The 15590-nt window shown below is 46.2% G+C and overlaps 1 protein-coding gene across 1 annotated transcript in view; it reads right to left on the bottom strand.

Annotated features, from left to right (window-relative positions):
* The window catches only part of KNDC1 (kinase non-catalytic C-lobe domain containing 1), a 523355-nt gene that overhangs the window by 137421 nt on the left and 370344 nt on the right, over nt 1–15590 (bottom strand). Inside the window, exons 17-21 of the mRNA XM_069239773.1 lie at nt 6026–6396; nt 4373–4466; nt 3645–3742; nt 2802–3016; nt 358–471 (exon numbers count right to left, since the gene is read on the bottom strand). Of these exons, the coding sequence (XP_069095874.1) occupies nt 358–471; nt 2802–3016; nt 3645–3742; nt 4373–4466; nt 6026–6396 (892 nt within the window). The remainder of the gene's footprint in view (nt 1–357; nt 472–2801; nt 3017–3644; nt 3743–4372; nt 4467–6025; nt 6397–15590) is intronic.

Raw genomic sequence — 15590 nt, 5'->3', positions numbered from 1 at the left:
TAATTCCCTTCCCCCTGCCTGGCTTCATCAATACTCTGCGCTCTGATAGCTTTCGGTGTGTGATCCCGGGAGGTGGGCTTTTTGGTCAGCAGCGTGCAGATCCCAAGGAAAGGGCACTGTGACACCTTTTCTATCACACAGCTAAGCACTGCATCCCAGAATAAGAGTCCCTCTCTAATCTCTCATTGTGTAACACCAAAATGCTCTGCACAACAAAAACAACTCTCTACCAACCAAGAACGCTCTAATGTGCTATTTGTCGGTAAGTGTGCTTCAGATCATCGTGTAAGGGTATGAAGTGCTATAAAAATGATGCAATACAACACAATCTTTGCTCTCCATTCATTAAGGCATTACCTGGATATTGAACAATCGATTCTTTCAATCAAAAACTGGAGAAATTCTTCTTGTGTGCAGAAGTAACGAAACGTGTACAGGAACTGTTGCACATACCCTTCGGAGACGGCATTACTATGAGGTGTACAAAAAGAAGGCAACAATTGAAAACATTAGACATTCATGATATAGTTACTAACCAAGACATGGGAAAAGTCTGTGCATGGCAATAATTAGCACAGTGTTCTTTCGAAAATATTACTAGTAAACATTGCCAGTAAAATACTACCAATAATGTGTGATGACACTGTAAGAATACGACTAAATATGAAGGGGTGTGGGATCACCAGAAACATGGTAACATTTTTCAATATATAGTTTGCATAGTTTGTAGGTTGGGGTTTAGTGCCTCGACCATGCTAGTGTAATCGTCAGTGAGTACAATCAGGAGGAGCTACAATACACTAAAGATTTTAATTCAGCCAGTATGACCCACATACATAGAATGGGGGACATTCTAAACGAGGGTAGTGAAGAAAAATGGAAAAATTTGATTATACTCAAGAGGTTTATGGGAGATAGATTCCCTGATAAATTGAGGGACAGGCGTACCCTTTGCATTTTGCTTGTGCGCAAAAGGCCATGTCTAAGGTAGCAGGGTTTAAATGATAATTTGCATCGCAGTCGTTATGCAAAAATCCTTATATTGCAGAAACAAATTGTAACTCGGGTACTGGCATTTCTAAGTGGGTCACAAAGGGATAGTCACATTAGCATTCAGTAGCTTTCCAAAAGTTCAGAATTTTCATAACTGACATTTTCTGCATTATCAAATTGGACCTATGAGAAAATGGGTTTAAGGTCGCTTGCAAGTCGTTGCCTTAGGCATTGAGAAAAAAACACTGCACTGCAACAAACGGAGCACAATATTACACCAAAGGGTCTAATTCTCAAAGGTGTCTTCGGCAGCAAACATGTTTACAGTCACAAATACACCCATTTACACCTGCCACGAATTCAAAAAATCATCCTGGCAAGCATAAACGAATTTACCTCTGGGTATTTTTACGTTGTGGCAGTGGCAAGATTGGCAATAGTAAATCCCATGCTGGGGGTGGAAAGTGGGCATTACAAGGCGTGGCTAAATTTGAATGTTTGTAATCGTCCTTAAACCTCGGAAATAGGCTGATATTTACTCTAGGCAGGCATTGAAATAACCCCCATTCCAAGATAGGGAGGAGAATGGACCATCTCTAGATTTAGTGTAGGTGTACGTGAAAGACTATCTCAACGGTGAAAAAGGTTTTCCCCGCAGAGGGGAAAAAAGAAAAAAATGTGAATTTGCAGAGGAGTATATACACACTTGTGCTGACGTCTTTGCTAAATAGTGGTCTACGCAGGAAAAGTAGTACCCAATGGTAGATGTCACTAGACATTTCAAGTAGTAGACCTAGAAACCTGTGCCCTATGTAACTTTCCGGTTCTTTGTATGAGAATCTTTCTAAATTGAAAAAATCTATAAGTACATTTAGGTGAAAAATATAAACCTCTGTGCATACATTTATGGGTTTTGCTTATGGGATTTAGCCCACGGTCTTCTAGTGTACCCGAGGCAGGGAGTGTTACATACCCAACCTATATTCAGGGGCGTGGCTTGGTCAGTAAGACTTGGGGGGGTGAGCTTCAGATTTACCAACAGTTACACTGGCACATAATATTAAAATGCATTATACAACAAGCAGGGTGCAGCAGAGGGGCTTAAGGGGCAGTGTAAAGGGAGAGGAATGTGAATTGTTAGGGATACTAAGTGACAGAAAACAAATTATTTTGTGAAATAACCAATGTTTTTGAAGTCTTTCCAAACAAACAGAAGAAGAGTTTAAGTGTGTTTTTGTCTGTCTGTGTATAAATTCCTGGTTGAATCTGACAAACACTGCATCATACCCAACTGAAAGCACCTGTGCCCAACTATTTATTGTAAAATACAGCTATTGGGGGGGGTTGCACCCCAAACACTGCCACCCTCGAAGCTATGCCCCTGTCTATAATGCAAATTGGCTTATCTGTGAATAACAATATTTTAAAATACCTGTTTATGATACTTGTTGGCAAGCCGAACCATGTGTAACAGTGTAACACAAAGGTTTGTGTCCATCTAGGTCAGTGGTGCAATTGACTCTTTTTCACCCTACTTCTTAATCATCAGGGTAAGCTTTACCTGCCTGACTGGCAAGGAAAGGGCAGGCATCGGGGACGGGAAGGGTTGCACTTGTGCCCAGTGATGTCTTAGTGGGCAATTTAGAAACCATGGAGGCTTTCATTTTAGGATTTTATTGAACCTTTAATTCTTGATAATTGGGACCATTCGAAATGCTGGAAGCTAGGATAAGAACTAAAGGTACAAATTTCAAATAACATTTCATTCCCAGTGGACTACGCTTTTGGAAATTAGAGAACATGTCTACCTGGCGTAGAGATATGCCATCAGCCCACGTGGGGTGCCTGCTTGTAGAATCCTGGAGATGTTATGGTTGTCACTTTGCCATTCTTTAATATTATAGAAAATGGGCATAGATGAATCTTTACTTGGACTGAGTTCCTCCTCCTCACGGTGCGTGGTTATGTTAGCTATTGTAGGAAGCGTGCTTATCTCCAGTCCCCACTGCTCTTCATAAGTTACCTGGGAGCAAAGAAAACTTTAAATTATAAACAAACAGTTGCACCTACTAAACTTTATTCCTCTGAAGAGAATGAATAGTGTTTTACAGATTGGCATAAGCCATTTATTTAACACGACACCCCTTCGTTCAGTCACCCACCTCTCCTGCAACCAATGAGTTGTTTCTTGTCTACTGGTTATAGACATTCCTCTTCCTACTAGTGTAAGCAGAATTTCAGCCTCTTTCAGAGAGAGATATCACTTAACTACTCACCAATATAATTAGATGTCACCAAGGTCAGTCTTGCAACCATAAGCAGAGTTGGAATTTTTTTTCAAAACAAGCGCCCTCGCTTCCAGCTCTCTCATCTCTCTCCCTCTCTCCTTCCTCTCTCTCGCCTGAAACACACATTGTACCTGCACTAATTACCTGGGAGACCTGGAGATAGCGACCCACTGCCTTTGAAAACCGTCCCCCATTGGCTGCAGCCCACCAGGAAAATATCCCAAAGGAATAAACTGGCATTCCGCCCTAGATGTCTCAGTATGGTTTAAAATCTGAAATCTTTCTTTTACATTAGAAGATTGCACTGGGCCATTGTAATGATCATCTATTTGCATCAAAAGACATGTATTCCGTTTTAATTACCTGAAGACACTTCTTTACCATTTCCAGAAATAGCACCTTCGATTTCATTTCTTCTAACTGGTCTTTCAGTTTGGATAACATTGTTTTACCATCTGGACCTGAAAGTAGGAGATATCATTTGAACTCCCCAAATCTGTATTGCTTTTGGGGTCATAACATTCATTTGGAGGTTTTTTAATAGCCATAAAAGGTAAACTTTCCTGCATTTATTTTAATAGCCATAAAAGGTGAACTTTCCTGTACATATCAAAAAGAAAGAACACCTTTACCACATAAATTAAGGTATACACCAGAGGTCTTCAAACTGGGGGGGGGGCCTAAAGTGATCTCGGGGGGTGGGGGGGCGCCAGACTATGGCCTAAAGACGCATTATACAGATAACATGCCTTTGTTTTAAGCAGAAGCATGTTATTGCATTAAAAAAATATATATAACAGTACTTAACTGCAATGTTTAAATAGGCTTAGACATTTAAACAAAGACATCTTTATAAAATAATTGTGAAAAATTCTGAGGGGGGCCCAATGTTTTATATTTTTCAACTGGGGTGGCGCGGCGTTAAAAAGTTTGGAGACCACTGGTATACACAATGTAAACCAGACAAACACAAATTTTCGTTTTGAAAATCGAAATGCTGGCTAGTAATTGTGTACAAAAGTAGACAAAAACAGACCCACAAAAAAAGTATTTCTTAAATGAACTACAAAGGCTTAAAAAGATCATTTTACCTCTCGTCATATTTTCCTTTTGCAACAGTTTCCGATAGAAATTCAAAGTCTTCCGATAATTCTTTGTCTCAAACATTAACTGTTGTTCGAGTTCCTATGAAAATTACAGTTACACAAAGGGTTTAAAAATGAAAGTGGCTAGCATGATTTGTAGAAGTATAATCTATCCAATAATAGGCTTAAACAACACAACAGTTGAAATTAAATCGAATCAGTTTAGAATACTGTTTGTCACCGGAATCCCTCTTTAAATCATGTGTTTTATTCAAAGGCACAATGAGATGATACATTTTGTGCAATGGTCTTCTTGCAATTGTGCATTCTAAATAATGACAAAATAATCTGCAGGCGTTAGTGCGGCTGAGTTTGTGCTCTCCCTTAGAGAGTGTCTACAACCACTAGCATGTTTACCGCAGTTCAAAATGCAATGTCCAATGCGTGTGGGTTATTCACTGGGTAATTTTCACAGTATCTTGTGCAATTTACTACTGTGAATATAATTACTGGCGGGGCAATATTACCATATGATTACAATTATTACGATTTCTTTGTCTACAATCTTTTCAGATCAATGGACAAGAATGAGTCCCAGCATGACCAGAACAACATCTCATGTTCTATCCACACCATCACGTTGTGACCTTGCCAATGTGTGTGTAATAGTCCCACAAAAAGGATAATGGTGCTGAAAAACACACACAGAACAGTAGACCCAAACACAGGCAATTGTTGCTAGTTCAGCATTGTGATACGTGGTTTGCCATAGCAACACTTTATCAGGACCTTCATTTTCAGTGCCAAGTGAATACTGGGGTAATATGTAAATATTATTTGTATCTTGCACGGACTTTGGTGAAAAGTTGACTGAGGAGGGGGTGTCATCCGCTCTTTATATATTTTGACCGGATGCACTCATGCACTTTAGGAGGACATGAACTTTGTATTTTGTAATTTGAGGCAATGTTTGATTCGGATGCAGTATCAACGATTCACTAGTTTATCCTTTATTCCGGTCAGAAAACTTTAAATAGCCTGGTAAAATAGCCAATGGGGAAAAATTCACACTTTGGTGATGGAGTTAAACCAGGGCAATTTTACCATCCAGTGAATATAACATACTAAAAACGAGGGTCAATTGTACATTCAATCAAAATGCAACGATATAGTATGCTGCAAAGATTTACGGGATTCTTGTCAAATATTCCACAATATTTTCATGTTAAATTTATTGTTATGTATGAGTTAATTTCTATTTGGGTTGATCATTGTGCACAAAAGTGCAATGCTGATTTTATAATTTTTGCAAATTAACATGGACACTGAGCACAGGATTCTTTTTAAAAGAGTGTGGAAGAACCTGTGGACGAGAGTCCAGGTCTTTATACTGCACGAAACAGAAAAAATAAACAACACTACTAAATGGTACACCACACCATTCAGTCAGTCTATGAAAACAGATTTTGGTTGAAAAAATCTTTAGCTTGTGAAAACACATCTGAAAATGTTGTATTAAAATGCTCAAAGACTAAGCCAACATTAAACAAAAGAAAATCTCCCCCATTTCTTCCAGCGCTCTGATTTTATATTAATTGTTATATACATATAACACATATACATTTTTATATATTGTTTAATAAATCTCCAACGACTTACCAGCCTTTTAGACTCAAAATCGTGTACATCGTTGCTTCTCTGCCCGCCCAGGTTTTGCATGTACCTTTGAACAGATGAATTAAAAGCCATTGTGCCATAGAAAGCACTGCTCCATCCGGGACATACTCTGCAGAACGCAGAAGGGGCTGGAGACATTGCAGGGCGGTTCTCTATTGACCCTTTTACAGGGTCATCTGGGTCATCGTTCTCAGTAAAATCTGGACGGGGGCAGTGACTGTTGCCGAACAAGTCATGACCACCAACCAGGGGCACCCCATTTCTTGAGTCGAGACGCTGATGTGGGAGGTCCTTCTCAACAGTGACTAACGACAGTGAATCAACATCTTCCGCTGACGCATCTGTTGTAGGGCCTGGATGAACATCATTACAATATAAAAAATAAAAGGTCAATGGTGCTGCTTTCAACGTATGGTCATGAACATGAAAGGACACTTTCAGGTGCACATACTGGGAGTGCACAGTGATTTAAAGGTTGGCCAACAAAGGCCACACACAGCCATCACAGGTGCATTTACTTCTTCCACGCCCATTATGTGTATGTTATTGCTGTGTTTAAAAGAACACTGTGGCATAGGCTGTCCATGACCTCGTCTTTTGTTGGAAGAATGCTGCCTATCCCAAAAAATGAAGCATAGTAATTAGTGGAAAAACATTGGCTATGTTCTCTTTTGTTCCAGAGCTTCCTTAAGGCACAGGAGAAGTGGAACACCATCTCCTAAGTGGGCCCTGTTAAACTCTCGCTACCACTCTCTGTACCTACCGCTACATTTCTACCCCTTTGCACTCTTTATTTCTATCTCTAATATTTCCTCCTCCAACTCACCCATCTCCCTGCAACTCCTGTTGCCCGCATATCATCTCCATGTATCTTCCCTCTATCTACTTCAGTTTTCTCATGATCGTATCTCTCTCTTTACCTCACATCTCTAGATCTGTTCCTCTATATCACACCTCCGCTGCCACTTTCATTCTATCTCCTGTGCCACTCTTTCTACTGTAATACTCTCTATTCCTCGAGCATTTCTCTACAGCATCACTGCTGCAACCCTCTCATTACCTAAACTTTCAATGTACCCCACTATTCATTCAATACCTCATTGCTGCACCTCACTCTCTCTTCCTGCAAGCTTATCTCTCTCATTACCTTTCTCCATTAACATTATCCCTCCTTATCTATATTTACTTTGCTTTCTATATCTATTACAACATCTCTCTCATCTCTCTTGGTACCTCCTTCTCTATTTTAACTTACCCTCTCTACCACACCTGTCTCTATACCTCTCCCATTATAATTCTCTCACCCTCCCCTCTTTGACTCTAAATCTCGACCTCAACACCTTCTCTCTGCCTCAGCTATCTCTCTACCTTTGAATCAACCCCACCCTTGTTTCTTATTTTACGATTTTTCTCTCTCCACCTTATCTTTTCTACCATTCACCCTCACTTTCAACCTTTCTCTCCTCATCTCCTTCTATCTGACCCACCTTTCTATAATTCACCTCTCATTTTGCCCCCACTCTTACTCACTAGGCTCCTATCATGCATCTTTCTACACTTCTCCTACTACCTCACCTCTCAACCTCAATGTCTTTCTCCTTCTTTACCTCTACCACACCTGTATTTATACTGTACATTTCTCTCTGCACCTCACTGTTAGAAATGGGGTTTTTGGTTGGCAGTCAGGTTGCCCTCTGTCCAAGCAAGAACCCTCACTCTAGTCAGGGTAAGTCACACACAATCCAAAATCAGCCTGTGCTCACCCTCCGGGAGCTTGGCACGAGCAGTCAGGCTTAACTTAGAAGGCAATGTGTAAAGCATTTGTGCAATAAATCATACAACACTATAGCATAACACCACAAAAATACACCACACAGTGTTTAGAAAAATATATAATATTTATCTGGGTATCTTCAGGTCAAAATGATCAAAGTTGCAATACGAATTTGTAAAGATATCACTGAAAAGTGATATAAAGTGTCTTAAGTCTTTAGAAAGTAAACAAAGTCTCTTTCAAGCACAAAGTACCTGGTTTCTGGTGGAAAATCTCCTCAGAGGGCCACAGGAGAAGAGGTACATGGAAAACTGGTGTGTGCGTCGATTTCTCCTCAGCACACACGGACTTGCGTCATTATTTTCCACGCGGGGAGTCGTGCGTCGTTTTCCGGCGCGCGGACAGTCTCTTACTGTGGTTGGCGGGGAGTACCAGATGTCCCGGGTCTGTGCGTGGATTTTCCTGCTTGTTTTCCGGCTGCGCGTCGTTCTGCGGGGCTGCGCGTCGAAGTTTCGATCTCACGGCAGGCGTCGCGACGATTTCTGCTGCGGAGTCGGGCGGCGTCGTCCTTGCGAGGCCGTGCGTCAAAGTTTTGATCTCACGGCAGGCGTCGCGTCGATTTCTCCTGGGAGTCGGGCGGCGTTGTCCTTGCGAGGCCGTGCGTCAAAGTTTCGATCTCACGGCAGGCGTCGCGTCGATTTCTCCTGCGGAGTCGGGCGGCGTTGTCCTTGCGAGGCCGTGCGTCAAAGTTTTGATCTCACGGCAGGCGTCGCGTCGATTTCTCCCGGGAAGTCGGGCGGCGTTGTCCTTGCGAGGCCGTGCGTCAAAGTTTCGGTCGTCCCGAAGACATCGCGTCGATCAGCGTCGGTGTGCGCCGTTTTTCTTGCCGCGGAACAAGCAGTGCGTCGAAAAGTTCGGCGCACGGAGCGTCCAAGAGGAAGAGAGAAGTCTTTTTGGTCCTGAGACTTCAGGGAACAGGAGGCAAGCTCTATCCAAGCCCTTGGAGAGCACTTTTACAGCCAGACAAGAGTTAAGCAAGGCAGCAGGCCAACAGCAAGGCAGCAGTCCTTTGTAGAAAAGCAGACAGGTGAGTCCTTTGAGCAGCCAGGCAGTTCTTCTTGGCAGGATGTAGTTTCTGGTTCAGGTTTCTTCTCCAGCAAGTGTCTGATGAGGTAGGGCAGAGGCCCTGTTTTATACTAAGTTGTGCCTTTGAAGTGGTGGTGACTTCAAAGAGTGTCTAAGAAATGCACCAAGCCCCCTTTCAGTTCAATCCTGTCTGCCAGAGTCCCAGTAGGGGGTGTGGCAGTCCTTTGTGTGAGGGCAGGCCCTCCACCCTCCCAGCCCAGGAAGACCCATTCAAAATGCAGATGTATGCAAGTGAGGCTGAGTACCCTGTGTTTGGGGTGTGTCTGAGTGAATGCACAAGGAGCTGTCAACTAAACCTAGCCAGACGTGGATTGAAGGGAACAACAAGGTTTTAGTGCAAAGAAATGCTCACTTTCTAAAAGTGGCATTTCTAGAATAGCAATATTAGATCCGACTTCACCAGTCAGCAGGATTTTATATTACCATTCTGGCCATACTAAATATGACCTTCCTGCTCCTTTCAGATCAGCAGCTGCCACTTCAACAATGTATGAGAGCAGCCCCAATGTTAGCCTATGAAGGGAGCAGGCCTCACAGTAGTGTAAAAACAAATTTAGGAGTTTTACACTACCAGGACATATAACCACACAAGTACATGTCCTGCCTTTTACCCACACAGCACCCTGCTCTAGGGGTTACCTAGGGCACACATTAGGGGTGACTTATGTTTAGAAAAAGGGGAGTTCTAGGCTTGGCAAGTACCTTTAAATGCCAAGTCGAAGTGGCAGTGAAACTGCACACACAGGCCTTGCAATGGCAGGCCTGAGACAAGGTTAAGGGGCTACTGAGGTGGGTGGCTCAACCAGTGCTGCAGGCCCACTAGTAGCATTTAATCTACCTGCCCTAGGCACATGTAGTGCACTCTACCAGGGACTTACAAGTAAATTAAATAGTCAATCATGGATAAACCAATCAGTAGTACAATTTACACAGAGAGCATATGCACTTTAGCACTGGTTAGCAGTGGTAAAGTGCCCAGAGGTCAAAAGCCAACAACAACTGGTCAGAAAAAATAGGAGGAAGGAGGCAAAAAGTTTGGGGATGTCCCTGTCAAAAAGCCAGGTCCAACATGACCCCCTACCAGCCTAAAGCCAGGGGAGAACAATCACTATCCTGATGTACTTCCCTGTTTGAGGCGACAGAACAAGGACCCAGGCCCACAACAGCAGGGGCATGCTCCAGTTCTTCGCCTTCCTGACTCCAATTGGATCCCTCTGTCCATACTCTCAGGGCCCACTAAGCCAACCCATGGGGAACCTTTCTCCTTACCTGCGGATCCCATCTGTGCAGCACCTAACCTTACTTTGCTCACAGATGTATCCCAGGAGCAGGATAGTACCACCATGACCAACACAGTGGTGTTGCCCACTCTACCCCCGGGGTGTGACACTTGTCCCCTCCCCAGGGATAACTCTGTCCACCCGGACAGCAAGCCACAGTGATTACTGACAGTTGCCAGGGATGAGAGCCAGGCCCCAGGCCTCTCAAAGCTCTCCAACCACTGTGGCTGTGGAGAGCGGGCGGCGGTAGCCCCAGGTGCTGGGCACCCTTTAACCACTCTCCCTTCAACCAGGTCAGGGATGGCAGCCTGAACCTGGTCCTCCCCTCTGGGGCTCTGTACCCTCCCTCCTGGAGCGGTACCCCCAGAGTCCAACATGGTCAGGGTGCTTACAGAAGTCGCCCTGTAACATTCCTCCACCAGTGCAGGGCTGTTAACCTGCAACTGGCCCTCCAACCTGGGGTCTGTACCTTCAGGTTGGACTAGGGCCCGGGGTGAGGCTTCCCTCCCCCTGCCCTCCCTTCTGGGGTCCAGCACCCTCCAACTAGGAGTGGCCTCCTCAGAAGACAACATGGTAGGGGCACTGTTATCAGTAGCCCCTCCCTCCAGGTCCGGGGGGACACCCTGAACCTGGTCTTCCAGCCCAGAGTCTGAACCCTCAGACTGGATCACTGCCTGGCAAACCAGGACTTTCTGGGAGGCACACCTACCCCCCACCAGGTCAGAGTTTAACCTCTGCACTTGACCATTCAACTCAGAGTCACCACCCTGAAGTTGAACAATTGCCTGGCACTCCAGGACTTCCTGGAGGGCACACTGACCCTCCACCAGGTCAGAGTTTAACCTCTGAACTTGGCCATTCAACTCAGAGTCACCACCCTGAAGTTGAACAATTGTCTGGCGCACCAGGACTTTCTGGGAGGCACACCTACCTCCCACCAGGTCAGAGTTTAACCTCTGAGCCTGGTTCCCCAACCCAGGGTCACCACCCTGAGGTTGGGCAATTGCCTGGCACGCCAGGACTTTCTGGGGGGCACACCTACCCCCCACCAGGTCAGAGTTTAACCTCTGAACCTGGTCATCCAACCCAGAGTCAACACCCTGAGGTTGGACAATTGCCTGGCACAGCAGGACTTCTTGGGAGGCACACCTACCTCCCACCAGGTCAGAGTTTAACCTCTGAACCTGGGTATCCAACCCAGAGTCACCACTCTGAGGTTGGGCAACTGCCTGGCACACCAGGACTTTCTGGGAGGCACGCCTACCTCCCACCAGGTCAGAGGTTAACCTCTGAACCTGGTTCTCCAACCCAGGGTCACCACCCTGAGGTTGAACAATTGCCTGGCACGCCAGGACTTTCTGGGGGGCACACCTACCCCCCACCAGGTCAGAGTTTAACCTCTGAACCCAGTTATCCAACCCAGAGTCAGCACCCTGAGGTTGGACAACTGCCTGGTACACCAGGACTTTCTGGGGGGCACACCTACCCCCCAACAGGTCAGAGTTTATCCCCTGAACCTGGTTAGCCAACCCAGAGTCACCACCCTGAGGTTGAACCATTGCCTGGCAGGCCAGGACTTCCAGGGAGGCACACCTACCTCCCACCAGGTCAGAGTTTAACCTCTGAGCCTGGTTCCCCAACCCAGGGTCACCACCCTGAGGTTGGGCAATTGCCTGGCACGCCAGGACTTTCTGGGGGGCACGCCTACCCCCCACCAGGTCAGAGTTTAACCTCTGAACCTGGTCATCCAACCCAGAGTCAACACCCTGAGGTTGGACAATTGCCTGGCACAGCAGGACTTCTTGGGAGGCACATCTACCTCCCACCAGGTCAGAGTTTAACCTCTGAACCTGGGTATCCAACCCAGAGTCACCACCCTGAGGTTGAATCTTTGCTTGGCATGCCAGGACTTCCTGGGGGGCACTCTCACCCCCCACAAGGGACACACCGTCCCCAAGGGCCACACAAGAGTCTGGTTGGCGCAGGTCTCCCGACCTCTGCCCATCCGGCAGAGTCTGGGTTTACCCCAAACCAGAAACCGTTTCACCTGGGTCATTCCTAGGGGGCTCTGCTCTCAGAGCTGTCCCCTGACTCTCAAGGTCCTCCACTGGGGTCTGCAACCCCCTCTCAACCCTATGTCCGGACTTCTGCACCCCCTCACTAGGAGGGGTACTGCCAGACACCAGAACTGTTGGGATGCTGGCTACAGTCACCCCCCCAAGTTCTTCTGACACTGCGGGGCTTCCCTCAAAAGGTGGCCCTACGGTACAGGCTAGGCTTCCCTCCTGGTGTTCCCTCATGGAACCCTCTAGGACCTGGGACCTACCTGGGACACTACAATCCTTTCCCACCACACTCGGTTGGGAACCACCTAGACCACTCCCTTCAGGAGCACCCCCAAATGCCTCTTCAGACTCTCTGGTACTCACCCAGAAGTCTGCCTCCATTGTAAGTTCCCTGGGGTCAGAGAACTCACACTCCACCTGGTGTTGGCGTAGCTCTGGAAAATAAGGACCAGACATATGCTCTCCAGCAATTACATCACTCTGCCCTTCACATGTATTAACCACAGTACCCTTCATCCAACCACCCAGTAACTCAACCTTGGAAAAGCACTCTACCTCACCCTCCTGAGACTGGTGAGACAGTATCTGTCTGTCCCTGACACTCAACCCATACTCTTCTGGGATGTCTCTACACTCTATATCCAGGACGTCCACCAGGGGGGAACCCTTTTCTCTGTCACTCTCTGCTAGAGTCAGTAAAGTGTCCCTCCCCCCAGTAGGAATATGACTCCCTGTGCCAGTTCCCCAATCCTTCTCAGGGACCCTGTGCATAACGAGAACTACCTCATACCCTTGAACCGCCTGGGGTGTGTCAACTCCCTTCTTCAAGTTGGGCACCACATCTCTGGGCTTGTGCCCTTCTTCAGCAGTACTAGATGCAAGATTTTTGCTGCCACCATCTGAACTGGACTCAGCCCTTCCGGCCTCCAGTTTCAGCTCTTTACAGCTCAGCTCTTGAGCTGCAATCTTTCCTTCTTCCAGGGCTAAGAGTCTTTTTGCCTCAACTCTTGCAAGATACTCCTCTAATTGTTGCTCCTGTCGCCTTTGACCTCGGAGCCATTCATCTATTTCTGGGTCACTGTCCTCATCTGAGTAGTCTTCCTCCTCATGTGCGTAGTCCTCCTCCTCATCTGAGGGGTACTTAGTCATTTGGTTTCTTGCTGCCTCTCTCTCTGCCCATCTTTCCTCCCCCCAGACTATGTAGTTATGTAGCATCTCCGCCTTAGTAGATCTCCTTGCTACAGGAAGGCCCCATTTTCTGCAAAGCTTCCTTAGGTCAGCCTTAGTGAGGTGGTCAGTACGAACAAAGAATGAGTAGGTACACAATCCCATTCTGATAAGATCTTATCAGCAAAAACCAAAATCCAAAGTCCAAAATATCAATAGTATATCCAGGAGGACATCAGAGAACCAAAAGCCAAAAAAAGATGAAAAATCAAGTTGACCTTCAACTGTGAGTAGGTAGTGAAATACTTAGCTATTGTATGTCACTGTACAAACACAAGTCCTATCCTCACCGCTGATCACCAATGTTAGAAATGGGGTTTTTGGTTGGCAGTCAGGTTGCCCTCTGTCCAAGCAAGAACCCTCACTCTAGTCAGGGTAAGTCACACACAATCCAAAATCAGCCTCTGCTCACCCTCCGGTAGCTTGGCACGAGCAGTCAGGCTTAACTTAGAAGGCAATGTGTAAAGCATTTGTGCAATAAATCATACAACACTATAGCATAACACCACAAAAATACACCACACAGTGTTTAGAAAAATATATAATATTTATCTGGGTATCTTCAGGTCAAAACGATCAAAGTTGCAATACGAATTTGTAAAGATATCACTGAAAAGTGATATAAAGTGTCTTAAGTCTTTAGAAAGTAAACAAAGTCTCTTTCAAGCACAAAGTACCTGGTTTCTGGTGGAAAATCTCCTCAGAGGGCCACAGGAGAAGAGGTACGTGGAAAACTGGTGTGTGCGTCGATTTCTCCTCAGCACACACGGACTTGTGTCGTTATTTTCCACGCGGGGAGTCGTGCGTCGTTTTCCGGCGCGCGGACAGTCTCTTACTGTGGTTGGCGGGGAGTACCAGATGTCCCGGGTCTGTGCGTGGATTTTCCTGCTTGTTTTCCGGCTGCGCGTCGTTCTGCGGGGCTGCGCGTCGAAGTTTCGATCTCACGGCAGGCGTCGTGTCGATTTCTCCTGCGGAGTCGGGCGGCGTTGTCCTTGCGAAGCCGTGCGTCAAAGTTTCGATCTCACGGCAGGCGTCGCGTCGATTTCTCCTGCGGAGTCGGGCGGCGTTGTCCTTGCGAGGCCGTGCGTCAAAGTTTTGATCTCACGGCAGGCGTCGGGTCGATTTATCCCAGGAAGTCGGGCGGCGTTGTCCTTGCGAGGCCGTGCGTCAAAGTTTTGGTCGTCCTGAAGACGTCGCGTCGATCAGCGTCGGTGTGCGGCGTTTTTCTTGCTGTGGAACAAGCAGTGCGTCGAAAAGTTCGGCGCACGGAGCGTCCAAGAGGAAGAGAGAAGTCTTTTTGGTCCTGAGACTTCAGAGAACAGGAGGCAAGCTCTATCCAAGCCCTTGGAGAGCACTTTTACAGCCAGACAAGAGTTCAGCAAGGCAGCAGGCCAACAGCAAGGCAGCAGTCCTTTGTAGAAAAGCAGACAGGTGAGTCCTTTGAGCAGCCAGGCAGTTCTTCTTGGCAGGATGTAGTTTCTGGTTCAGGTTTCTTCTCCAGCAAGTGTCTGATGAGGTAGGGCGGAGGCCCTGTTTTATACTAAGTTGTGCCTTTGAAGTGGGGGTGACTTCAAAGAGTGTCTAAGAAATGCACCAAGCCCCCTTTCAGTTCAATCCTGTCTGCCAGAGTCCCAGTAGGGGGTGTGGCAGTACTTTGTGTGAGGGCAGGCCCTCCACCCTCCCAGCCCAGGAAGACCCATTCAAAATGCAGATGTATGCAAGTGAGGCTGAGTACCCTGTGTTTGGGGTGTGTCTGAGTGAATGCACAAGGAGCTGTCAACTAAACCTAGCCAGACGTGGATTGAAGGGCACAACAAGGTTTTAGTGCAAAGAAATGCTCACTTTCTAAAAGTGGCATTTCTAGAATAGCAATATTAGATCCGACTTCACCAGTCAGCAGGATTTTATATTACCATTCTGGACATACTAAATATGACCTTCCTGCTCCTTTCAGATCAGCAGCTGCCACTTCAACTATGTATGAGAGCAGCCCCAATGTTAGCCTATGAAGGGAGCAGGCCTCACAGTAGTGTAAAAACGAATTTAGGAGTTTT

Source organism: Pleurodeles waltl, chromosome 6 (genome assembly GCF_031143425.1).
Source record: "Pleurodeles waltl isolate 20211129_DDA chromosome 6, aPleWal1.hap1.20221129, whole genome shotgun sequence".
Taxonomy (NCBI): Eukaryota; Metazoa; Chordata; class Amphibia; order Caudata; family Salamandridae; genus Pleurodeles; species Pleurodeles waltl.
Note: the sequence above shows the minus strand (reverse complement) of the source record. Positions and strands in the feature narration are given on the sequence as shown.